Raw genomic sequence first — 24,318 nt, forward strand, 5'->3', positions numbered from 1 at the left:
CTTTTTGAGGAACTGGTGATGGTGGTTGCATCTTGCGGTCGCATGGAAGAGGCGAGCTCTCCTCTTCTGAATTTGCACAACGTTGCGATCTCGTGTGAATTTTGTTACCTGGGCACCCTCACCACAAAATAGTTGACACACAAAAGTAAGTTAACCTATACTACCCTGTGAACTGCTTTTACACCTTAAAAGTAACTTAATAGGCCTTTAAATAATCTTTCAAAGCCTGTTAACTATCTTTGAAGACCTATTGATTATCTTCGAAGGCCTATGGACTATCATTCAAGGCATGTTAGCCTACTTTAGTATCTCAATAATTTTGTGGCAAGGGTGCTGAGATGGGGTGGTGCACAGACTGACCCGTGATGGAATTTCTTGGTGTTGAGGAATGATTGGTTCTAACGATTTACACAGGTGCATATCTTGTGATATGAGTCTTCTTTTTACGTCAACCTCGTACACACGGCTTGACATTCCTTTGCTATCATTCAATTCGATAGCCGAGCAGGATAGAGCAATTTATCAACGGTTTGCAACATGTTACCAGTGGTGGTTGCCATCCACCTCTCACTTCACACCACCAAAATGTCCATCATCATCATCATCATTACCACCTCATAACCACGAAACCCAACCTTATTTTTACATACGACCATACCCAGTTGAAAATACGGCATCCCGTCCGCTCTGCCCGAGTCAAACAGCTGAAGGGCCGAACTAGTACTCAGGTGGGTGACCACTGGGGAATCCTCGGTGTTGTATGTTTTTGCTCCACTCTTCAAGATCCACTTTTAAACTTTTGAGCCTTTGTAGAACTGTTTCGAAGTCTTTTTTCCTTTTTTTCCCCCTATCTTAGCTAACACTATGTTGGTTGGAGCAAGTACGAGTCTATGGGTGAGACTGACTTTTTATTTTTATTTTTATTTTGGGTGGGGAGCGGGCGGCTTTGTCTTATTTGGACACATGTCTCTTCGTACACATCGTCACAGTTGGGTTGCCAACATCTTGAGACTGACAGAAACCATCAATACCTTTGAACTTGGAACTCAAGTCAGTAAATATCTAGACACCATCAGCATATCTATGTCATTGGTTGATAGGGGCCTCACAGCGGCTGCAGACTCTTGATTCACATCTCGGTAATTAGAGCGCTGATCAACAGTTTTGTTCCCAAAAAAGTCTTCAAAAAAGAAAATGGCTGATAATTCGGGTAATCTTCACCAGCTGACTGACTCAACGCCATGCCTATAGTACTTGGTGCTAGTTCAAAGCCGTTGAGGAATGGATCATCATCGGTGGTGGGTTGACCAGCTGAAGAGAGACATTATAGCCGTTCCGGCGAAATAAAATATGTCAAGCGGTGTAACAAGGGTTGCTTTCTAGTCATATATGAAGATAGATCATAATTGAAAAGGTCTTCTTCATCTCTACTATCAACAACTTTTGTCAAGCCAGATCTTTTCCCTGCTTATCACGAGCCAATACAACCAGAGATATAAACATCATATCTTGAGCCAATACGTCAACACCCGGCACAATGAAGGTACTCCTTCCCCTCGTTCTCATTTAAACCATGAAAGCAAGACTGATAACAACAATTCAGTTCACCCTCCTCCTCACCCTAGCAGCAATCACCACCGCCGTCGCCTATCCCTTAATCGACATCTCCCTCGGCACCCCAAGGTTCGTCTGCCCCAGCCGGGTCCAGGCCTTCTGCAGCGCGAGCAGCATCCACAGCGGCTGCACTGCAGCGGGAGAGTTCCGGAGTGATGCCATGGATACCTGTGGGCAGTGTATTTGTGTCTGAGGTCCCCAGACACTATAGAAATCTGGAATATGACGGAGCTTGTACATATATCTCAAGGGAGGAAGTATTGATAAAAAACTCAAAATTTGAATTGTCCATGCGCTTGTCAACCTCCTTTTCTGCAGAGTAGTGATGAGAACGAAGATGTTTGAGAAAAGAATAATCTGAAAAATGATATGCCTCCAGTTCAGGACTACCAAATGTCCCAGTGTATATATACGCCAGTGATGAAAACCCAATAGTAACAAAAGAAAGTAGGATATGATGATGCCACCTCGTCCGCCAAAATCCCAGTGTTGTCCTGTCATCCAAAAACTGACCATGCTAGCCCACCCATATACCCAAATCCTCATCCATCGTATGCCTCATGAAATCTGCCCCAACAACTCCCTCGCACTCCCCAATATCCCCCTCCCTTCTCCCTCTGGATACCACCTCCCCTTCCACCTCCTCTCCCTCTCCCTCTCCTTCTCCCTCCTCTTCACCCTCTCTAAATACTCCCTCTTCCACCTATCAACTTCCCACCTCCCCCTCCTCTCCCTAACCCACTCCACCATCTCCCCCAGCTTTTCCACCAGCACCTCCAACTCTTCCTCCTGGATTCCCTCGTTCTTCTCAACAACAATTTTAGTCCTATCCCCCCCGCAACGCTCGCAAAACCCACCCCCATAACACCTCCCCACCACCGCAGCAGCAACCGGAAAAAGAGCCTCAACCGGCAAACAAGACACCTAGTCCGCCACCGGCCCGCCCCTCCCCCCAGATGCCACCGGTTCGGCCGACCCCGCAGCCGACATCTTTGGCGTTGACGGCGGCCACGGCCCAGACGATGAAGCTACAGAGCTGATGTCGGGGTATTTCCTGCCTGAGACTCCTTCACATTTCTAGTCAGTTTTATCTTATTCCATGAGAGTATGCCGGGGGATCATGTTGAGGAGCAGCATCAAGGGGAGGAACCAGGAGGAGGAGGAGTTGGGGTCTAGGCTGTGGTAGTCAGGGTTATTCGTACCAGTTACTCCCGCCCCGGCAGGACTAGGCATTCGCTCTCTGCCCTCGTTGGGGTGCGGTCTTTCTCTCTCACGGTCTCTGTCACGATCGCGGGACCGACGAGGGGAGCGTTCCATCCGTGGGGGTTCACGGGGTGTGGCCCGCGGGGAAGACAACCGCTCGTCCCTTCGCCAGCGCTCCCGATCGTCATGGTAGCGGTCTCGTTCTCTTTCTCGCTCTCGTTCTCGACGATCTCGTTCCCGGTCGCTAAGTCGTTGGTCCCTCTCCCGATCTCGGAGGTGGTCACGGTCGCGGACTTCGCGGTCGAGGTCCCGACGGCGGTCGATGTCGGCGTGGCTGCTTGTGCGGCGGTGGTTGTCCGGACGGGAGAGGTAAGGGCCGCCGTTGTTGCGGGTGTAGCCCCGGACAGAAGAAATGTCGTCGTCGGATTCGACCTCGATAACGCGGTGGCCGCCGTTGCGGTGGAGGGAAGCGGCTGCTGCGGCTGGGGCTGGGGGACCGCGGTCTCTTCCGCGGTCGCTGGCTCGGTCGCTGTGTCTCCTCTCGTCGCTGTCTCGTTCACGGTCGCTGTGTCGTCTTGCCTCTCTTTCGCGGTCTGACTCTCGTGTTGGACGCTTGTCTCGCTCCCTGTCCCTCTCCCGCTCACGTGCTCTATCCCTCTCTCTGTCTCGCTCTCTGTCTCTTTCCCGTTCTCGCTCCCGTTCTCTGTCAAAGGCAGCTTCGGCAGCTCTTTGGCGCTCCCTCTCGCGCTCCCGGCTTGACTGTTTCCTGCTTCTTCGGATGCGCTCGTCCTCTGAATCAGTAGAGTCCGTCTCGTCGTGAGACCACGACCGGTTCAGCCTCGAACTGGGAAGATCCCCATCTCTGCTACCCCTAGAGGCAGTTACCACCACTGGTACCGGGCCTTCCTTTCTTCCTCGTGACCCGCTCAGGCTTCGTTGCCGCTCGCTGGCCGGTGGCATGCCCGTCATAAAGCTGGTGAGCTTGTCTTTGAGGTCATACAGAGTGCTTTTCCGCCTGTGCTCGTCGTCCCCTCTTGGTGTTGTCCTACCACTGTCACCTGGCGATGGTCGTGGTGAGTGGGTTCTTACGCCGGGGTGGGCATGTGGGTGCGATGTTGGAATGGGAGGTGGAGGCATGCTTGTGCGGATGATACGGGGTAACTCCTCGGAGCTGCCGGTATAAACGCGGCGAACACCGGGAATCGGGGGCTCGTTGGAAGGGCGCTGAGTCCTTCTTGGTGTTCGGGGACTGATCGGGGGTTCGTCCGACTCCGATGTGCTGTATTGTCTGGGCTGGCTGTGACGACGCGGTTGCGGGCTGCGATCAGGGCCGAGGTGAGGTATCCTAACTGATGGGCGGCCCTCCATAGGTGAATGCGGATAATCGGAGAAGCTCCTTCGGCGTGATGGTTCATCGGAGGAAGACTGGCGATGAAGGTAGTGCTCCCGCTCCCTGGCAGCCTGTTCTCTGGCCCGCTCTCGCTCTCGTTCTGGTGATCTTGATGGCCCTGGTGCTACATTCACATATGTCACCTTGACTGGACGAGAGCCAAAGTAGTCGCGAGGTGTCCCTGGCTGTGGTGTCGGCGGGACGTGGTGAACATTGTATGAGGGGATCCTGCGCTCTGCATACGTTGGCTTTGGCTCCTCTCTTGGCTTCTCCCTGGGCTTCTCCTTGGGCTTCTCCTTGGGCTCCTCTGCAGCTGCTTCCTGGATATGCTTAGCCTTGCACTCCTGATACCACCGATCAGTGTCGATGTCTGTATCCTGGGGCAGCGCTTCCTTGGGCAAGTCGGCAGGGAACTGGAAGGCAGTGTCAGGGTGCTTCAGGCCCCAGTGCTTGGCCGCATATTGGAGGACTGGGACTTGTTCCTGTGGCTCAAGCAGTGTCTGGATTGCCTGCCACCGCACAAAGCCCTTGGTTGTCAAAGCTGGAATCGATGGGGGAGCGTAGTCGTCTTCTGTTGGCAAGAGCCAGTGTTGACAGCCGAGACCCTGGAAAACATCGGATATGAAGGGGTTGTCCATATCGACAAAGAGGACTACCATGGCCGTTGTTAGCTTTGCGCATTGTTTGAGTAAGGTAAGATGCCGCCGTCCCACTCACAGTCAAAATTGTAACCGGCAGCCTTGTAGAAGGCTGCTAGCTTCTTTGGCGTCAAGTACCTATCATTCTTGTCACCGATCTCCTTGATCTAAACGCGCAGACCATTGTTAGTAAAGGCTCCATTTCTCCATCTCTGGGCAACATACGATATGTAGTGAGAGCGCCCTCAAAAACGCATCGAGAATAGGGGTCGGAGTGGGAATCGGCTTCGCTGTGGTGAAGAGGTAGCCATAGTAGGCGTTGCCGTCCTCGGTGTCTGTTGCGGTTGGATTCGCCATTGCTTCAGTTGTCCCTCAGACCAGCTTCTTGCGATGTTGGCGTCGGCGTGGGGTGGTTATGAAATACACCAGTGCACATCATATCAGCCCCGACTCTGAGTTCGACCTCGTGGGCGGTGGGCGATAATCGGCGTTGGAGGTTGCTGTCGTGACACGATCGGGAGGGGCAAAAAATAGGTGGTTTGCAGCAGGAGGGGTTCACAGCAGAGGGATCCGGACATGAGATAATTAACCAAGTTCTTGGATCTAAAAGTAACGAAGGTAAGGTACCCTATCTGAAAAGTAGGCGGGCAGACAGGAAAGTCGCCGGGCTTCCAAGGTGCTGAGTTGTAGTCGGGTATGAAGCGAATAGCTCAGAGTCGCATTCGAGATGCTTCTTAGGCAGGCTTGAGTCAACAAGATTCTTCTTCAGCAAAGTGTTTGCAAGAATATCTGCGGCAGCTGTGCGCGGCGCTGTACCAAGTTGCGAAACCAACTCTGCGGGCCAACATATGGTTGACGCAACCAGTGACAGGGGTTCACCAAGGCTTTTTGCTGAGGGGCTGGACTGGTGGAGGGGCAGTGAGGGTTGGCAGGTTGGGTTCCAGGTTGGCAACACCACCGCTGACGCTTCAACTGCTGACACGTGCTTCCGGTGTACACAAGAAATCCAGCGCCTGCTTGTAGCTTCTCGTAGCTTCTCGTAGCTTCTTTTGTACAGGCATACTTGGGGTCCTCTGCCCAAGACCCTGGATAAGGAACTTAGTATCATGAATCTCAACTGCACGTACGATCTACCCTGAGATCCACCTCCGCGTGGCTGGGACAGATGATCTCGTGGCTCCGCTGCGTAGCCGTTAGAATCATGGATCTAGAAGAATAAGAGGCTGGTGTTGACGTTGTGAAAAAGCGGGCGGAGGCCTGCCACTCAGAACCGTTCATCTGATTACAACATCAGACCCTATCTAGTGACCATGGCCATCGGGCGCGCGACAACACCAACTCGGGCGAACGAGGTCAAAACACACAATTTGGGACGGAATTACATTCAAAACATGAGGCCAACACTGTTTGGCAGTTGAAAGACTGGAAAGACAAGCAACCATCCGTCCGCCCCAACAATTAAATAAACCCCGCACAGCTCTCGGTGTTATCCCAGATTCATCTGATATATAGCTCTTTCCTCTATTTGATGTCATATCCAATATCTCCGAGAAACCATGCCAGAAACCGCACGTGCTGCTGTATCTTGGTGTAACTGACCTCTGCTTTTGCTGCAGGGCACCCACATGCCGATGATGTCGACTGGTAACCGCCCATACCCGGTCTCGGCACGGCCCCGGTCGGAGCCGGAAGATGACCCAAGCCGGGGGAAACGGACACAAGAGACACGGAGGACCCACCACCGGGCCACTGCATCCCTCATCAAATCCAATAACCACCTCACACGTGCAATGTGTAGTGTGCACACCTTACACATTCTCCCCTAAACCTCTCCCAAACATGACATCACCTCCCCCCCTTCCCAACCACAAACCGATACGTAGGCAACCTCACCAACCCCCTCCCCCCCCCATCCTCCTCCTCCCAAGTCAAAAACCTCTCAAACCCACTCCCCTCCAAGATCCTCTGACTAGCCTTATTCCCCTCCGCCGTAACAGCAATAACCACCTCCTCCACCACCCCCCTTTCCCCTTCCCCTTCCACCACAACCACACTCCTCGGATCAACCATCAACTCAACCACCCCCCTCTCCAACGCCCCCCAAATCCCCTCCCACCCTCTCATAAACTCCTTCCCAAACCCCCGCCCCCAATACTCCCGTCTAAACATATATCCAATCTCCGGCCACCCAAAACTCCACATCGCATTATGAAACCCCCCAATCCCAATCATTTTTCCTCCTTCTTCCCTCAAACAAATCGCACAGTTGTAATTCTCCCTCTCGTTCCCCTCCACAAACCTCTCCAACCTCTGCCACGTCTCCCCAATGTCTTTGTCCACCACCCCCAGATAAGTCCACACCATCACCTCCGGCTGGGTTCGCAGTTCGTGCAAAGCCGGGAGGTCAGTCTTGGATAGAGGGCGGATGATGAGCCGTTCCGTGTACACTGCCTTCCTCTCCGCGTTTAAGGGGAAAGGTCGCTTGGGTAGCGTGGTTTTCACACGGACAAAGGTAGACTTGTCCGGCTTGGGGTCAATGACTCTGCTGTCGTCTGGATTGTTGGTGCCGTTTTTTATGGCGGCGACGTCGAGAGTGTTGTCGGCCATGATGAACGATGCGCGATATGTCTGCCAAAGGTGAGTGGGATAGAGTGGGGACGGCGAGTGTACGGAACTAGGTCAAGTCTGAAAAGAGAGAGATATTGAAAATAAAAGGTGAAAATTATGTAGTCGTGAGGATCAGCCGTTGAGTCAGGCATCCCTGGCTGATATCAATATCGCAACCTAACTTCCTGTTTTGGAGTGGGAAAATGCAAGGCTGACACTGTCTTACACAACTACACCATTCAGCCTGCGCCCTTTGGTCGACACATTACACTTTAACCGCCGCAAACCTACCGCGGTCAATGTCACCACCCGCGGAATCCAGAGAAGCGTCCAAACTTTTGTTCAATTTCAAAAACATTGCACGAGCAATCCCAGAGACCGTGGACACCAAAAGAGCAATAAGAACAACTGTGCCCCGAAACGCAAACCCGTGCTTGACCATTTATTCATTTCATGCTCATTCTAGGGAGCAAATGCTGGTAACCCATTTTCCTAGTGAACACCTGAAGAACCTGCCAAACCCAGCCACATCCATGAACCCCTTTAAGCAATAGTCGATGGGCGAGTGGCGCTGAAGACCTTCTTGGTGTTGGTCTTGGCGACACGGTGGGGGAGGGGGAAAGTGAGGTCCTTGGTGATGAGCTGCTTGATGTAGGGGCGCTTGACGTCCTCGGTCTTCTCGATCTCAACAACGCGGAGGATCTAGATGCAAATTGTCAGTATCTAGACTCGGGCACGATTTCCGTGGGCTTGTTCATACGTGGATGGATCTGAAACGGGCACGATGGCGGGCGGCCATGTCGGAGTAGAGAGCCTCAACAGCCTTGGTTCTGGAGGTCTCACGGTACTCCTTGTACATGTTGTGGGTACCAGACCGGGAGTCGTAGCGGATCCAGATGCCGAAGTTCTTGACTCTGAGGGGGTGCTTCTCGGAGATCTATGATACGGGTCAGTCTCCTCTGTCCCCAGCCAAATATTGATTCCAAGCGAGCATACCTGGTTGACACTGACGATCTCGCCAGTGGCCTTCTTCACCTTGCGGAGACCGCGAAGGAAATACCAGAAACGGGACTTGGCAATAACCTCATTGGGCGCGAAGATGCGCATGCGATAGAGGGCGGGGCTGGGGTTAGCCTCGGTGGGCAGATGGCGCCCAATGACCTGGTATTCCTGAAGACGACCTGGCACAGATTGTCAGTATCTCGAGTGTTTTGTCGTAAAGATCCCGAGTTTGCAGCGATGGCGGCGTGTTGGAATATCGAGTGCTGGCCGGTCGATAAAGAATGCACAAACTCCCAGTTCCCCGTCGAAGATAGGCGATAGATTGCGGCACCCCGATGCCAACCCTGATATATCTTCTCAACATGGTCCTCCACAGCAACAATCAACGAGTCGTTCCCTCCCTGCCCAATTCACATATCTTGAGGCAAGCCTCCCTCCCATCGTGTCATGCATTTCGTCGGATGGTGAATTTGTCGTCGTTCGTCGAAGTTATTCTCGGTCGCCGCCTTCGCTGCAAACTCAAAAGATGCCAATGGAATCGAAAAAATTGCTTACCCATCTGGAAAAGGATCGTTAGATTAATTCAAAGGTATCTTCTCTTTAACACCGAGGCCTAACTTACTTTGCTGGTTTGTCGTGGATCGCTGTCGATGCCGTGTGCTGTCCGAGTCCAGAATTAGCGATAACGAGGGTCAAGAAAAAATTGGGTGTGCTTGGTTTAGGGCTCGCGCGCATTGACCATCCCCGCAGAGAACCTCAGCCACATGTGGCGGGGCGGAAGTGACTTTGAAAGCTGACGCCACAGAGGTGGGGCAACTTTAAGGGAGCCAAGATATGAGCTCGCAAGCCAATCAGAGCAACGCAATCCTCTCACGCTCAAGCTGCCATCTCACTCTTCCACTGCACTCCCAATACAGGACGATATTCCAGCTACATTTACAAGATATTTGAGACTGCCCACCGAGAGCGATATTTGTAGAATTTGGCGGCTATCCTGCGATCAATCCTCATCTGCAGACAATCGTTCGACTCCAATAAGAACAACAGTCAACTCGATACCGCTCCCATCACTTGGTGGGGCAACCACAACATCACACAGCTGCGCCCAAGCCAAGCTCACCCTGTCAACACCCCAGTTCAAACATCCCATCATGGAGTTCGGCCCAGCGCTTTACCACGAGTTTGGAGAGGCTTGGAAGACAAGGGATGGTTACCGACTAGCAAAGACCATCTCTCCAGAGTTGACTCCTAGCCAGTTGTCCAGCATATGGCAAAGTGCGAATGGTGCGGGAAGTTACAAAGCAGCTCGGGACGACGATGTGAAAGCAGCCATTAAGCGTGGTCTTTCCAGTAGTTCAGCGCGTTTGGACGGCATCGGCCAAAAGGAGATCAAGGGTTGGGTCGAGGTTTACTTTGCTTACTGGCAAGCTGCCGGCATCCTTGCTCAAGTGCAGCAGACCTCATCATGGACCAATGCTTATGAGCAGTGGAAAGTCTTGATCAACGCTCTCATCCAGGGGTATAACAGTCATGAGTTTGAAGCCTGGACCATTCCGTGTCTCTATGTGGCGGGCAAACATCTGCGGTTGTTTGCGATGCAGGCGGATGAGCACACAAGTGTCAACGACAACTCGGCTACTGCATTCCAAGATGACTTTGACCCAGAATTACAGAAACATCAGAAATTGGAGGACTGTGCGCGAGTTCTTAACAAAGTATTCACGATTTGCCTGAGTGACAGGTAGGAATTCCGTACTCTTAATGTTGCTGCCAGCTGAGGCTAATATCATTACAGAGCACCACTCGAAGAGTCTCGGAAATGGGGGCTCTATTACATCGTCAACCTTCTCTTCAAGACTTACTTCAAGCTCAATGCGACAGGATTGTCGAAAAATGTGCTGAGGATTTTGACCGCAGGACGGGGAGATATGCCAGACTTTCATGCATTCCCAAAGTCTCAGCAGGTCACTTTCAAATACCACGAAGGAGTATTATGCTTCCTTGAGGAGAACTATGCTGAAGCTGAGAAGCATCTGACGGAAGCATGGAACACCTGCCACAAAGACGCCATGAGGAACAAAGAGTAGGTGGCCTTCCATGCTCTACATGGATCTTTTACGCTTTGCTAATATGATACACCTAGGTTGATCTTGACATATCTAATTCCGTGCCACCTCATCACAACCCACACCCTTCCCACAGAAAAGCTGCTGGAGCCTTACCCACGACTACAAAAGCTCTTCCTCCCACTCTCTCGGTGCATCAAGCAGGGCGAGCTCCACAAATTCGACATCGCCCTTCAGGAAGCCGAGGACGAGTTTGTCAAACGGCGCATCTACCTCACCCTCGAAAGAGGACGCGACATCGCACTACGCAATCTCCTCCGCAAAGTGTTCATCGCCGGCGGCTTCGAGCCAGTAGCGAAGGAGGGAGACAAGCCTTTTCGCCGGACTCGTATCCCAGTAGCAGAGTTTGCCGCGGCTATCAGCCTCGGCAGCGAGGAGAAGGTTGACAATGACGAGGTTGAGTGTCTTTTGGCAAATATGATTTACAAAGTGAGTCAAAATTATGCCTTACCTTTCATGTTTCTGCCTGGGGCGTCAAGGCATCCACGGCTGTCGACATTGATTGGTGTAACATCGTCCGTGAGTCATCCAGTCACTGACACCGTTTGTTTGTAGGGACTGATCAAGGGATATATCTCTCGTGAACGAAGTATTGTGGTGCTCAGCAAGTCGGGGGCGTTTCCCGGGACTGGCGTTTGAGCGGGGCAGATATGGGCATTGACCGCGCCCCATTTGGGAAGGCTTGATAAGATCATCATCAACTGCTGTGTCCAACTGGATCTTCTGGGACTCACCGAGTTCTTGGTCATGTAGGGAAAAGGTGTGACAATTTCATGGTGGTGCCCCCGAACCCGACGGCAGGAAAGGGAGGGATCATCCATCCCGCACGACGGCATTTGTGGTGGTGCCATCGGATACCTATCACCACTTGGCGTGCGTGAACAAGCCTGGGAGCTTTCTCACACCATCACCAACAAAACAGCGGGCTGCAAAAAGATCTTGAGAACGAAAGGGACATGGATTACGGATATGGATAGCATTTGAGCGGGGGAAAAAGCTGTTAATCAATTACAAAGTCAGTTTAATCCACTGTCTTATAGTTTTGTCTCCTCCACCAAAAATCCAAACTACAAGAATCAGGGTGAGCGTGAACAGCGTGAATCGGTGACTTTGGGGGGTGTTGGTTTGGTGATATAGTTTAGTGCGGGGTTGCTTTGGAAACGGCCCCAAACGGGGCGGAAACCCACTAAACATCGCCCCCTTTTCCCGCAGCAATCAAGTGTGCCGCACCACCATATTTACACCGTAAGCATTACTATTACAGTGAGGTACCGAGAAGGTTCAATCCATGAAGATGACACCATTCCTTTTTCTTTTGTTACAATCATCTCATTCGGTACTTTTTGCAACAGCCCACACCACCATGCGCACCCCCTGGCTTTTGTCTCTCGATCTACGGTACCCAACATGCCTCCGTTCTGTGTTCAAACTGCGTGTTCACTGCCCGCGCAACAAGACATGCTTTTGACTCAACCCCTGAGTGATGAGATGAGCAACAAGGCTCATTCATCTTGAGTCACTTACACAAGGGGATTGTACACATTCCATCATTACGATGGCACAAAGACATGTTTCTCCACCCCCTCTTCCCATGTCTGATGGAAATATCCAGAAAGGTGTGTGTGAACGGGTCTGACCGTCTTCTGTCCCCCTTATCTCCCCCCTGCCATCGAAAAGGTGGTGTGGAAAATGGCGGTTACCATCCTATTGGACAACCCAAACTTTCCCAGCTGTATGGGTGGTGTGGGTAAGGTAGGGGATGAATGGTGCGGCAGGTCATTCTGGACTAGGTAGCAATGCAAAAGCGGGAGTTGAAAATCCGCTTCAATGGCAGGTCGTGGTGGCAAAAGAAACATTCTTTTTGCTATCGTCATTACCGATTAATCCACAATGACACATTCTCACCGAGATCAAATTTTCAAGTATGAAGGCTCTCACGGAGATTTCCAGAGTCTGCAGAAATTTTAGGGGGGTGAAAGCTCTCCAAAAATCGGCTGGCAAAGCTTGGTGTTTTTCTCATTCTCAAGAGAAAAAACAGCGAGAGAAAAAGCCTCCAGCGTTTTTTTCCTGGTTTTGATATCTTGATATCGTTCCTGAGTTATGTTCCTCTTTCTAGCTGCAAAAAAAAAAAAAAAAAAAAAAAAAAAAAAAAAAAAAACAAGCGAAAACAAGCTTTTTTTTCCACCAAAGAGCGTAAGAATCGTAGTCATACAAATCACCCACCCTCCCTCTCTCCCCCCTTCCTATTCCCGTTTTCCCACTGTCCAGAACATCTTGATCATTCTGCCCTGTTCATTCCATCCTCCGAAACCCAGCGTTCGCTCTTCGTCTGACGACCGACGTGATATCCAAACCAATGTGAGATGATGGTACAAAGGAAACAAGGGAAAATAAAACAACCCACCCCATGGTAGTGTGCCGTCTAATACAAATACGGCTAAACCTTCTCAAAAGCATGCCAGAAGAATGAGAAATACCCGCCCAGAAAATATTAGTACAAATGTTTTGGGGTTTTAAACTTGTGAATGTCAAGGGAAAAACAACCAAAAGAAAAAAGCAAACCCAAAGAACTCCAAAAAAAAAAAATGAAGAACAATCTATGGTGATAATGATCCGATGATTAAGACCCTCCCGAAAAAGTAATAAGAAATAAAAGGGTGTGAAGAAGAGAAGAAAAACACATGAGTCATTAAGTTATGAGAGGGTGTAACAATAGCAAAAGGCCAAACAAACAGCATCTCGAGTCGGGGGTATTTGTTTTGTTTTGTCGATGTCGAGAGGGGTGTGCGAGACCGTGGTATCGCGGACAAAGGAAATACAGACAAAGTAGATCAAGGCAGTATCATGATGGGCAGCCTAAAAACGGCCGCCGCTTCTCGGTGTGCGAGGGGTGCTCCTATTGACCAGTCAGTCGGTGGCCAACAGGACTATACGCAGATGGGCAAAACTTACGCAGCACTCGAAAGGTCATCGACATGGTTGCACATGGCCACAAACAAGTCAAAGAATAGCTGGGTGCCGCCGTTCAACATCTCAAGCTGCATCGTGCCGCTCTTCTTGAAGGTGCTGCGGCAGCGGATGATGAGGGCGAGATAATGGGCGCGGAGCTTGGAGTCGGTGTCGGGAGTGTGGGCGTAGGCGTAGCGGGCCGAGGAGAGAATGATACTCGCTTGGATACCGGATTCTGTCTGTTTTAGCGTTGAGAACAAGTCAAGAGGAAATGGTGTACATACGAAGACCTTGCTTTCTCAACGACACCCTCTTCAGCTCGTCTAACCCATACTTCTCCGCCGCGCAGTAGATGACCGTGTCCTTGAGAAGCTCGCCGTCAACAGTATGGTGGTAGATGGTGGCATCATGACGCGCCTCATCTGTCAGCTGCTCCATCTCCCACGAGTTGCGCTTCTTGTTATGCACGAGGCGGGGGAAGTAATCGCCCTTGTAGAGATACTCGAGGACAGACGAGAAGATCTCAGGCTCTTCGTCGGGCAGGGAGATCTTCTTCGTCTGGGAGTCAAACATCTGGTTCTGAAGAATGTTGAGGAAGAAGGGTGATGTGGAGAGGACATGTTCGTGGGCAGCAAAGACGCGTTGCTCCTGGCCGACGACGAGAGTTACAATGGCGGAGATGGGAGAGTTGCTGGGGTCATATTATGTCAGTATATTGAAGTGGGCATGCAAACCATCTAGCGACTTACTCAAAGTTTGAGTGAGACGCATTGGCATTGGAAATGGTGCCTGCACGACGACGGCCGGATTGAGACTCAGGTCGTCGCTTGGAAATACCGGCCTCCTTGCTGAATGACGAAGTCGACTTCCCAGACCGATGACCCTTACTGAAGCTCTTGCTCCGCACATGTTGAACAGGCTCGTAGCGGGTGGAAAACATGATGTTTGATATTCTTTTCCTCGCGCAACTCCCTTCGCACTCGAATACCACTCCTGGATGCTGTGCGGGACGGTACGGTGGCGGCGGAGGTGATAAGTGCGTAATTAAACAGACAGAAACAATAATGATGAAACAAAAGACAAAAGCCGGGAGTTGATGGCCGATGGACGATGCGATGCTGATGATGGACCCTTCCTTACCTGTGGGGAATGAGGCGATGAAATGCACTCGATGGCAAGACCAGAACAAGTTTGCATCGTGCGGGGAAGATGAGCCATATTATATAACGGTATGAGGCGTCCATGCGCAGATGCCTGGAAAATCTCTGCCAGGCGGACTCATGAAGCCTTCTGGGCGACACCGAAAAAGGTACTTCTCCACGCGTTCCATGATTGGACGCGTCTGAGTGCTATCGGCCCCGACTGACCCCTGCTCGTCTTGATGCGATATTCACACGATATCACCTGACTTGGGAGCTAGCTGTTTTAGGCAAGGCTGACTGGGGGGTTGGCTGGAGTCTGCCAGGGGAAATTCCATGGATCATGTCTTTTACAGGGATCAGACCATGGCGTGTGCGAGGCAAGGGACGGGTGTGAATGGAAGGACTTGCGACACTGATGACCAGATGTGAAAACGGTGAAAGTGAAGGCTGATCCTGCGAGGCTGCCTACATATCCTCGAATCACCTGTCTCCCGGCAGTGGCGTGAAGTTCTGCTAAGCAGCAGCTGGCAAGGCAGCCAAAGCCTCCAGCCTTTTATTTTCATGTCGAGGAGAAGATGTGATGGTAAAAGGATCAGACTTTGACACTTTTCGAGATGCAAGACATCAATTGAGTCAATTGGGTCATTGAGACAGCATTTGGGAGAGCTTCGAGCCACAACTTGTTGGGCGAGACCTGGTATCTTATAACACAAGCACACCACCTCCACAGTCCACCCGAGGCCGACCCAACGCAACGGACGGAGCAAACGACTCCTTCAGCCGTGCCGCTAATTGACGTGCTTTGGGTAACATCACGACGGATTGTCAACGCTTTGCTTTTTCGCTGCTGGTTTCGCAAGTTTCTGGGATCTTGGCACACACTCTGATGCAGCCAACTGTCAAATAAAGGTATGGGGTCGTCAGAAGTGTCGATTCTGGTGTTGTTCAAGGGAGGGTTGCCCAGGTGGCTCCCTGAGGCCGGAGCAGTTGGCCCAGGTCGCACCGCCAAAATATTAATTCCTTAACAGTGGGCCTCATTGACTATTCTGACGCCAACCGGTGCCCCCCTGTTCTGTCTGTTTTGTGCCATGGGCCCGCTGCCCGGGGTGATCTACAGGGGCTCGGATCTGCCCTACAAGATGCCATCGCCACCCCGAAGTTCATCCCCGAGAAGCATCCAAGGCCCGCTTTATCAATTTCAAGATTGCTTCTGAAGCAAGCTTTTTCCCAGGGCCTCGAGCAATCGCTTCTTGATGGAACGCAACCGAGGCAACCCCTTTTTCAACGGGGAGGCCGAGTTCAATGCATCTTTGATGCAGCTTTTCGGTTTGCTCTCTCGGCACAAGCTCATCCCGCTCAGCCTGGAGGATGTATATGAAGGGTGCGTCGCAACTTTTCTCTTCGGCCTTTTGAGCAATCAGCTTCAGGTTAGCATAGCTGTCCAGATGGTTTCTGAGAAAAGGCCACAGGTATTTGTATGGCAACCATTTTTGAGGATACAGCGTCCCTAGCATCGATCGTATCGATAGAAAGGGGGTCTCAAGAATTACGCCCTGGATAGGTAGCTTTTCCGGGATGCGTCCGGTTGCGGCCAGGTTTGTTGCTACTCCCGAGCCAATCGACTGTCCCCAAATCAGGAAAATCGGCTTCGTGGTGCTATCTTTGCCAAATGTTCGCTCATGGTGTTGCAAAATCCAGTTTGCTCCGGCTTCGGCATCGAGGCGGATGCCAGGCTCAGATGCGCGGCCACGGGACGTCCAATATCCTCTGTAACTCAGGCAGACAAAAGTCAACTCCATTGGTGCCAGAGCATATTGTTTGCTGTCACTGACAGCCCGCAACACCCACGACAGGTCTGGCAAGCGAGGGGGGATGGACGAGGCGTTCCCTACCGCAGCGTCAGTCTCGCATACAGTGTCCTGCATATCTCATGGTGGCTGACCCTGAAAGTAGAGCACATACACATGTGCCACAACAGACTTCCCGACGTCCGCGGCTACCTGCCGATTCCCCTTCGGCAGCGGCACCGTCGCAACCGCCATTGCGAGATCTGTTCCGTCAGCAGCCTTGGTCCTCTCCTCCCTCCACTGAAGTCCCCCACAGCGGCTTAACCAGTCAGCAATGCGCTCGCTCCTTGCAGTCGGGGGCAGTCCTGGCATGTAGATGATCTTGTTCTGGAAGACCACCATCATGATACATTTCCAAATCCACAGCCCAATCAACAAGCCAGTGAACATCAACGGTGCCACTAGAATTGTTTGGGTATGAAGCCTGCGGCGGCAAGTGCTCTCCATTGGCATAATGTGGGTGATACGTGGACGAAACCGCCGCGGTGGACCATGCTGCACATCGACCCGAAACTGAGGCAATCTCAAGGGACTGCAGCAACGACAACTCATGTGCAGCAACAACTTGGGGACCGGCTGATGCCATTTGATGTGCCTGCTGAGAGGCCGATAGCGACCAGAGAGGACTGCGTATGTCACAGGCATTGGCGGCAGTCATTGGCGGGATGGCCCGCGGGATGTTGCTGGGGTGGGATGGCGTGTTGAAACCGCAAGAGATCTCGCTCTTGTGCAAGTATTTCGCGCTCCTCATGCCATGGCCTCAGTCATGTGTCCAGCTTCCACTCGTCAGACGTGGAGATGAGATGCAGCAAGGTCCACCTGCAGGTAGAGACCCGTACGTGCCGTGTGAACAAAAGGGCTGGGTTCGGTGGATTGGGCTGGTATGGTTGGGCGGAAAGCTGTCCAAGTCCCCAGTTGTTGTCGTCATGTAATTCGTGGAGGAGTAGCTACCTGGCCAGCATTATCGCGAAGGGGTCCAGAGAAGATAGCAACCGGAGACCCAAAGACGAGGTCGCGGATGGGGAAATTGGGTGTCTAAAGATCAAGCGAGGAATTATGCTTTTCGTCTGATGGTACCGGGACGTTGGATATTGACAGCGGGACCGGCTTACCTAACGATCACCGCTAAGCCCCGCGCTGACTTCCCGGCTTAGTGCATTTCGGGTGGCTGACAGCAACCGATATGAGGTGATGATAAGCATGGGCGCCCCTCTTTGAAGGCCGGCTGGCAGTTGGTCGACTGGTGACCTCAATTTTCTACCACCTCTATGCCCACAGCCGCTGTCCAATATAAACCAGCCTGGGTCTCGCTAGGCTGAACGTCCGCGCCCATTTCTGCCTCTTCTGCTTGGTTCTGAATCGCAACACATCACAAAACACAAACATCAACCATGCCTGCTTCCGTAGACCTTTCAGAGGAAGCGCCCCGGTCGCCTGGCCACCACATCGAGCTGGTTGACGACAACCCCTCTCCGCGACACGACGGCGAAACTAGTCCCGGGCTTAAGAATAGCAAGGGCTGGGACGGCAAGCTGCGTGTCACTAAAACTGCCACCCTCGCGAACCCCGAAGCTCTCTCAGACCCCGAGTACTCTGATGATGACAATGTGGTAATAGGAGAGGAGGTCCCCGCTGACGAGGGCAAGTTCCTTCCTCCAAACTATGCCAGCAATCCCCCAGCTAACCTCCCATCCTAGACCTCCTCGACGACGAAGACCCCGAAACCGATGAGATCATTTGCACCCACTCCCGTATTCAGTCTATCTCCGCCCTCCGCCTCGCGCGCTTCCAAAAAGTCGTCCGCATCTGCCTCCGCCAAAACCTCATCCAAGATATCGAAGGCCTCTCCGGCATAGCCTCCACCCTCCAGGAACTCGACCTCTACGACAACCTCATCTCCCACATCGGCCGTGGCCTCGAGGACCTCACCAATCTGACGTCTCTTGACCTCTCCTTCAACAAGATCAAGCACATCAAGCACATCTCCCACCTAACAAACCTCACCGACATCTTCTTCGTCTCCAACAAAATCTCCAAAATCGACGGCCTCGAAAACCTGACCAAGCTCCGCAACCTCGAACTCGGCTCCAACCGCATCCGCGAAATCACAAACATCTCGCACCTCACCGCGCTGGAAGAGCTCTGGGTAGCCAAAAACAAAATCACCACCCTCAACGGCCTCTCGGGCCTTTCCTCGCTGCGCCTCCTATCCATCCAATCCAACCGCATCAGGGACTTGTCCCCCCTGAAGGAAGTCCCCCAGCTGGAGGAACTCTACATCTCGCACAATGCGCTCGAGTCCCTCGCCGGGATCGAGAACAACACGGCTTTGCGCATCCTCGAAATCTCCAACAACCAAATCAAGTCGTTGAAAGGGCTGGGACCGCTAAAGGACCTGGAGGAGCTCTGGGCGAGCTACAACCAGATCGGGGACATCAACGAGGTGGAAAAGGAGCTTGGGGACAAGAAGGAGCTGACGACGGTGTACTTTGAGGGGAACCCGCTGCAGCTGAGGGGGCCGGCGGTCTATAGGAACAAGGTCCGGCTCGCGCTGCCGCAGGTGAGGCAGATTGATGCTAGTAAGTTTTGTTTTGTTATACCCTCTTGCCTGGGTGTAGAGCTAACAAGGTGTGTAGCGTTTGTACGAACAACGTAACCAGCATGAGCCTGTAGTTTCTTTTTTTTGGTGTTCCTGAAAGTAGAAATAGTTCAGCCCCGGTGGCGTTTTGATTTTTTCTCCCCCGCCTTTTGCGGGAAAACTCATGTATTCCCGTCTTTTATACCATTTCTTTTTTGTTGTATTGTCAATAGCATTGCAGGTGGCGTTTTTTGGTTTCCCATCTTTTGAGCTTAGAGGCTCCTTTTTTGGAGGACGGCTAAGAAGGCCGGGAGAACAATCCCATATTTTTTGATTCCCTTTTTCATGTGTGTCAAGAAGGTATTATGCATTACTTTGTTTTGATTTTTATGTCTGCCCCCCCCCCTCCCCAACCCTTTGTCGATTTTTTGGGAGATGGATTATTAGCGTGGGTAGGTGTCAGTGAGCAACCTGCTACATAGGGAATCAAAGGCAAAATCTGTATGGGAAAGGCAAAAACAATAGAGAAATGAACATGTTTATCAAGGAGGGGGAGCAATCGTTTATTATGGTCCCTTTTTGGATGACGGCTACAAACTGGCCCTTGTGTCAATGTAGACCAGCACAATCAAGTCGAGTGTTCACACAAGTCATATACATTCACATTCAAGAGCAGCCATCAATCATGAAAAAAAGTTGGATATTGTACTCTCTTATTCTCTATGCAAAAGAGCTATCCTTTCCCAAAAGTACACGTATTCTTTAAAAGGCTACGTATCCTGTCCTCCTGTCTTTCTTCCATTCCTCCTTTTTCTTTCCAGGGGTATGTGTGTGTTGTTGGGTTGGATGGGGGGCATTATTTGTTTTCATTCCTTCGTGACAAGTTGACCGGCTGAGATGGTGCCAGTCAACCTCCCTTCTTCTTCCATATCGGAAAAGGGAGGTTAAATCTCCACCATGTGCGACGACATGGCTGAGATGATGGTCAGATCGGCTCGGGTAAAGGGGGTATTTTGTTGTTTTATTTTTGGATTGCTCGGGCTAGCAATTTAGCCAAAGATCCAGAGGAGCTCAGTGGGGAAGTACTATCAAGATGAGTTAGTCTTGTGTCACAAGCGTTAGCGTTCGCAAAGAGTAGACTCACGTTGGAGGGCTGGTTGAAGCGGATGCCGCGGTTGAAGCCAGAGATGGTGGCAATGTCCTCCTCGGAGAGATCGAAGTCGGTGTTCTGAAGGTTGGAAACCATGGTCTCCTGTCTGCTGGACTTGGGGATGACGGCAAGACCGCGCTGGGTGGCCCAGCGGAGAAGGACCTGGGAAGCAGGGCGGTTGTACTTGGTGGCGATGGCCTTGATGGTGTCGTCCTCCATTAGGGGCTGGAGCTTGACGGCGTGCTGCATGTTGAACTCGAGGAAAGAGGCAGGGCCGAAAGAGCTGTAGGCAGTGACGGTGATGCCCTCACGCTTGGCAAGCTTAAGGAGCTCCTCCTGGGTGAGGTAGGGGTGATGCTCGATCTGGAGGGTGGCAGGGCGGATCTTGGCGTAGCGGAGGAGGTCGTAGATCAGCTGGGACTGGAAGTTGGAGATACCAATGCTGCGGGCGAGGCCGGCATCGACGAGGCTCTCCATGGCGGTCCAGGTCTCCTGGATGGTGGCCTTGCTGGGGCGAATTTCATCGCCCTCGTAGTGCCAGCCGGGAGGGTAGCGGACGGAGGGGTCGACATACTCAAGGGCGACGGGGAAGTGAATGAGGTAGAGGTCGAAGTAGTCGACGCCCCAGTCGGCAAGCTGCTTCTTGACGATGGGCTGGACGCGCTCACCGTCGTGGAAGGTGTTCCAGAGCTTGGAGACGATGAAGAGGTCCTCACGCTTCACAATACCCTCCGAGATGGCACGGGCAACACCCTTGCCGCACTCGACCTCGTTGCCATAGTCTGATTTATCTCTGTCAGCTTGTGTTCCTAGCACCACGGCAAACAATGGCCCGATCACCGATAAGGCGTCTATCCCTAACCCCCCATGCTTGTGCCTTGGTGGGGGCAAGGGCAAGCATGGAGGGGGCGGGGTAGCAATAATCTGAACAACTGTTCCTCGTGCCCCTCACTTTTGAGCAACACCCCCTCCATGAGCTCTTGAGAAGTGAGGTACAACCAGAAAGTGCGAATCCAGTATCCGAGGTGTGGTGTTGGCTGTGCAACAGAATGAAGGGGGGAGGTCTCAGCTTACCGCAGGCGCCATCGAAGAGACGGTAACCGGCCTTGATGGCATTGTAAACGACATCAGCGGCGATGGCGTTGTCGACCTTCCAGAGACCGAAGCCCACCTGGGGCATGTCGTAGCCGCTGTTGAGCTTGATGACGGGGGCCATTGTGACGGTGTTTTTTGTCTGATGTGCGGGATGAACTGTCAGTGCTTCGTCCTCGGAGTCTCGCGGTGATGGTGGGGGTTCACTCACGCGGTGGGATGGAAGAGAGATGGATGGGTATGTGAGGAAAGATCAGCTGGAACGTCATGAGGGCGTCGAGGTGCTCCCATGGGACTACTTATACCGGCTGGCCGTCTCCATACTAAGCTTTCGAGCCGGAGGGGAAGGTGCCCTCCCACCCATTGTGTCCACCCTTGGGCTCTGCGCCGAGTTACGCTTCATCTAGATGATGTGCCGTCGAGCAGGGTCATTCCATCCCGCCCACCTCCTCCCCCTCTCCCGTGTCCCAATTCCAAGACCCGCCCGCATCGTCATACAGCGCGGGAGCACAAGCTAGAACACCAGGGACCCCCTCACCTCCGGCCTCTCTGCGGTGCTTGAATGCGACAGTCGCATGACCAAGACCTCGATGATCTCGGCTGGCATGGAAAAAGCGCGTGATTCTACTGGCCGGCAGCTAGATGTTGAGATGCGTGAGGCGGCTACCTTCCCGACCTTGCCTGCTTGATTGGCGTGGGTAATGGGCAGCAGCCCGTCTGCCATTGTCCACTGACACGGAGCTCGAAGCTGTGGACCCGAGTGGTGAGAGCCCATTTGTGCGGTTGAAACGGGCATCTCCTTTTTTGTTGGAGAAGCAGTGGACTCTTCGAGGGGTGTGTGGAGTATCCATTAGCCTCGCACATACATGGCATGGCATCCTGTAGGTACCCAGTACCGGCTCTGTTTTGTTGGCCCTCTGAGGTTCACTTTGGAGATATTCTCGTGATATTGAAAGGACCCCTTTTCAGAACCAGTGACGCCAAAAAGGGATATCGTGAGGTCTCTTTTGGGGGGCGGCTCAACTGCCATATTGGTCCAGATCTGAAGACGCTCACACCTGGTACCATGATACCATCCGGATGGAACGCAGGCAAATGGCTCCGGGAGGACGTGGCGGAGGGGTTTCTGTGCTTTGCAAGTTTGATGCAGGGCATGTCCCACTAGAGCTGTGGAAACCGAGATGTTCGACTTGACCCGGTAACCCGGTGCATGTTCCTCATTTAGCCTGAAGAAGGCCCCGCCAAAAGCCAACCGGATAATTAGCAGCAAAAGGGCGAGATATCCACCATGAACCTCCTATCTCGCCGCCGGCCTCACTCAACCGCGCAAGGCTGCCGTTGTCTCGGGAACCTTGTTGCACCACACCCTGGAAGTAGGTATGCCGGTGCTGCTGAAGAAGAGAACAGTTTGGCTAAGGTACAGATCTCTGTCATCTGACTGCAAAAGACAGGCAGGTGCCATGTTCTGCCGGGCAATATTTCCGGATGAAGTTGTTAGTCTGCTGGAGCTGTGTTGCAACATCAGTTTTGCCATTGTCAGAAAACCATGCTGAATCATCTGATGAGAGAAAAAGACGGAAGAATAGCGAGGCTGAAGTGGTCGCTGGGCGAGAACCTTGATGGTCCACGTGGTTGTCAGCCTGTCGTGTCCAAATGGGACATCAGCTTCTGCCCTATTGGACCCCAACCAGTACCCATCCAACCACTGACTGCCCGTCATCATGCTTCTTTTTGAGCCTCTCAGTTCCATCGCCACACTCAGGGCACACTTCCTGCTCGTCGTGGGTTCAGAACAACCTACATCTAAGAGGAAGTTTCTCAGCCAATCCAATCTCTGAAAGACACCACAGCAGGCGAGGCTTGTTCTTAGCAGATAGGTCCTCTCGTCATCCAGGCCGCCGGAAGGGGCACCGGGAGAGCCAACCAAACAGCAACCACAATGTCTGTCTAATGGGAACCATGTGGGATGACACCGTTATTGCAACTGTCTTGTCACCCTCCCCACATGCTTCTCCAACTCAAGCTTCTCATATGGGCCCAGCCTTCTTGTTCCCAGATTGACTTCTCTATACTCTTGCGCCTCTCCTTTGAGTTTCCCAGAGGTCTCTCATGACGTCTCAGCATACTATCATGACAAGAGAGCAGCTTTTTCTCACCGACTAAGCCAAAGAACAGTCGTCATGTCTACCCCTTCCCCAGGTACATGTCATCCGTACCTCCTATTACCACCACTACATCCGCCAAGAAACACTCCAACGGCCACCAGGCAAGGTACATGCTACCGTCATCCACCGCAGCCTCGCCTCGTCCGCCTTGTCCACAGTTCTGAAACTAAAAACAGCACCTCCAAATGCATTAGCTCCCTTCCCGTGTCCCGCTCACACTCAGCGTCAGATCCACAGCCCGTGGCTATTCCTACCTGGGCAGTACCACGCGAAGGAGCTATCCTAGAGAAGTAATCTCCTTCTGATTGGAAGGGAATCCTCATCCAACTTGGGGTTTGTTTTGACCTTGTTTGTGGATCACGTGTTTCTCTGTTCCAACCTCAAGCATAACACCCATATATCCACACATTTACAAGACGCAATTGTATTCATACTTGCACGAGTTATCTGTCAGGAGATAGTATACTGCGACCAGGTGTATCATGTAAAAAAATCTCCTCCACTTCACTCCTCACAAGTAGTTCAAACTTCATCATGAACACGACCAACACCACTCAAGAGAACCCCCCAAAAGTCCGGCCCATAGTCTTGATATCACGCCATGTAAAACATGTCGCCAGTAATCCAAACCGCACTCGAATTCTACAAATAACAGAAATAAAACTAATATCGAGACAACTCCAAATGGCATTCTTCCCCTCAATCCTTCACCACCCTTGGCTACCTACATTTGAGCCCCCTTAAATCAGTTTGGACCCCATAACCTCCCCACCCAAAAAGCATTACATCCATGTTCCTCCAAATAAGCTATACCT

At 52.1% G+C, this 24,318-nt stretch overlaps 9 protein-coding genes across 9 annotated transcripts; 3 read left to right on the top strand and 6 right to left on the bottom strand.

Moving 5' to 3' along the window:
• Nucleotides 1–1,017: 1,017 nt before the first annotated feature.
• Nucleotides 1,018–1,917, top strand: QC763_103767 (uncharacterized protein). The gene is made up of 2 exons (XM_062906945.1): nucleotides 1,018–1,543; nucleotides 1,604–1,917. The coding sequence occupies exons 1-2, from the start codon at nucleotides 1,538–1,540 to the stop codon at nucleotides 1,805–1,807; spliced, it is 210 nt and encodes a 69-aa protein (XP_062769845.1). The 5' UTR covers nucleotides 1,018–1,537; the 3' UTR covers nucleotides 1,808–1,917.
• On the bottom strand, nucleotides 1,880–5,911 carry QC763_103770 (uncharacterized protein). The gene is made up of 4 exons (XM_062906946.1): nucleotides 5,071–5,911; nucleotides 4,925–5,012; nucleotides 2,817–4,859; nucleotides 1,880–2,681 (listed from the first exon to the last, which is right to left on the bottom strand). Exons 1-4 carry the CDS (start codon nucleotides 5,200–5,202, stop codon nucleotides 2,539–2,541), a joined length of 2,406 nt encoding a protein of 801 aa, XP_062769846.1. The 5' UTR covers nucleotides 5,203–5,911; the 3' UTR covers nucleotides 1,880–2,538.
• Nucleotides 5,912–6,690: 779 nt separating this feature from the next.
• QC763_103780 (uncharacterized protein) lies at nucleotides 6,691–7,452 on the bottom strand (the record flags this gene model as incomplete). The annotated part of the gene is made up of 1 exon (XM_062906947.1): nucleotides 6,691–7,452. The coding sequence occupies one exon, from the start codon at nucleotides 7,450–7,452 to the stop codon at nucleotides 6,691–6,693; it is 762 nt and encodes a 253-aa protein (XP_062769847.1).
• Nucleotides 7,453–7,778: 326 nt separating this feature from the next.
• Nucleotides 7,779–9,145, bottom strand: RPL20B (60S ribosomal protein L20B). Its single transcript, XM_062906948.1, has 4 exons — nucleotides 9,010–9,145; nucleotides 8,449–8,633; nucleotides 8,213–8,389; nucleotides 7,779–8,154 (listed from the first exon to the last, which is right to left on the bottom strand). Exons 1-4 carry the CDS (start codon nucleotides 9,011–9,013, stop codon nucleotides 7,996–7,998), a joined length of 525 nt encoding a protein of 174 aa, XP_062769848.1. The 5' UTR covers nucleotides 9,014–9,145; the 3' UTR covers nucleotides 7,779–7,995.
• A 64-nt stretch (nucleotides 9,146–9,209) lies between these two features.
• On the top strand, nucleotides 9,210–11,598 carry CSN12 (COP9 signalosome (CSN) subunit). Its single transcript, XM_062906949.1, is given in 5 exon segments — nucleotides 9,210–9,276; nucleotides 9,286–10,195; nucleotides 10,250–10,537; nucleotides 10,598–11,009; nucleotides 11,136–11,598. Coding segments are annotated over 4 exon segments (1,374 nt in total). The 5' UTR covers nucleotides 9,210–9,276; nucleotides 9,286–9,605; the 3' UTR covers nucleotides 11,220–11,598.
• Nucleotides 11,599–12,814: 1,216 nt separating this feature from the next.
• QC763_103810 (uncharacterized protein) lies at nucleotides 12,815–14,469 on the bottom strand (the record flags this gene model as incomplete). The annotated part of the gene is made up of 4 exons (XM_062906950.1): nucleotides 12,815–13,476; nucleotides 13,533–13,764; nucleotides 13,814–14,220; nucleotides 14,279–14,469. The coding sequence occupies 4 exons, from the start codon at nucleotides 14,467–14,469 to the stop codon at nucleotides 13,437–13,439; spliced, it is 870 nt and encodes a 289-aa protein (XP_062769850.1). The 3' UTR covers nucleotides 12,815–13,436.
• Nucleotides 14,470–16,559: 2,090 nt separating this feature from the next.
• QC763_103820 (uncharacterized protein) lies at nucleotides 16,560–16,860 on the bottom strand (the record flags this gene model as incomplete). The annotated part of the gene is made up of 2 exons (XM_062906951.1): nucleotides 16,560–16,590; nucleotides 16,634–16,860. 2 exons carry the CDS (start codon nucleotides 16,858–16,860, stop codon nucleotides 16,560–16,562), a joined length of 258 nt encoding a protein of 85 aa, XP_062769851.1.
• Nucleotides 16,861–17,909: 1,049 nt separating this feature from the next.
• sds22 (protein phosphatase regulatory subunit Sds22) lies at nucleotides 17,910–19,174 on the top strand (the record flags this gene model as incomplete). The annotated part of the gene is made up of 2 exons (XM_062906952.1): nucleotides 17,910–18,159; nucleotides 18,216–19,174. The coding sequence occupies 2 exons, from the start codon at nucleotides 17,910–17,912 to the stop codon at nucleotides 19,172–19,174; spliced, it is 1,209 nt and encodes a 402-aa protein (XP_062769852.1).
• Nucleotides 19,175–19,791: 617 nt separating this feature from the next.
• Nucleotides 19,792–21,746, bottom strand: xyl1 (D-xylose reductase). Its single transcript, XM_062906953.1, has 3 exons — nucleotides 21,321–21,746; nucleotides 20,241–21,028; nucleotides 19,792–20,181 (listed from the first exon to the last, which is right to left on the bottom strand). Exons 1-3 carry the CDS (start codon nucleotides 21,460–21,462, stop codon nucleotides 20,146–20,148), a joined length of 966 nt encoding a protein of 321 aa, XP_062769853.1. The 5' UTR covers nucleotides 21,463–21,746; the 3' UTR covers nucleotides 19,792–20,145.
• Nucleotides 21,747–24,318: the final 2,572 nt, after the last annotated feature.

Source organism: Podospora pseudopauciseta, chromosome 1 (assembly GCF_035222475.1).
Source record: "Podospora pseudopauciseta strain CBS 411.78 chromosome 1, whole genome shotgun sequence".
NCBI classification, from domain to species: domain Eukaryota; kingdom Fungi; phylum Ascomycota; class Sordariomycetes; order Sordariales; family Podosporaceae; genus Podospora; species Podospora pseudopauciseta.

What these genes read in the sequence shown, in the direction of transcription:
- xyl1 (XM_062906953.1), bottom strand. Translation starts at nt 21,462, where the DNA reads ATGGCCCCCGTCATCAAGCTCAACAGCGGCTACGACATGCCCCAGGTG. An exon ending in TCTCTTCGATGGCGCCTGCG is followed by an intron (nt 21,029 to 21,320) that starts GTAAGCTGAGAC and finishes GAGATAAATCAG; the next exon opens with ACTATGGCAACGAGGTCGAG. An exon ending in GCTTCAACCAGCCCTCCAAC is followed by an intron (nt 20,182 to 20,240) that starts GTGAGTCTACTC and finishes TCATCTTGATAG; the next exon opens with TACTTCCCCACTGAGCTCCT.
- RPL20B (XM_062906948.1), bottom strand. An exon ending in AGATCGTCAGTGTCAACCAG is followed by an intron (nt 8,390 to 8,448) that starts GTATGCTCGCTT and finishes CCCGTATCATAG; the next exon opens with ATCTCCGAGAAGCACCCCCT. An exon ending in CCCGTTTCAGATCCATCCAC is followed by an intron (nt 8,155 to 8,212) that starts GTATGAACAAGC and finishes ATTTGCATCTAG; the next exon opens with ATCCTCCGCGTTGTTGAGAT.
- QC763_103770 (XM_062906946.1), bottom strand. Translation starts at nt 5,202, where the DNA reads ATGGCGAATCCAACCGCAACAGACACCGAGGACGGCAACGCCTACTAT. An exon ending in GGGCGCTCTCACTACATATC is followed by an intron (nt 5,013 to 5,070) that starts GTATGTTGCCCA and finishes CTGCGCGTTTAG; the next exon opens with ATCAAGGAGATCGGTGACAA. An exon ending in TGCCGGTTACAATTTTGACT is followed by an intron (nt 4,860 to 4,924) that starts GTGAGTGGGACG and finishes CGGCCATGGTAG; the next exon opens with TCCTCTTTGTCGATATGGAC.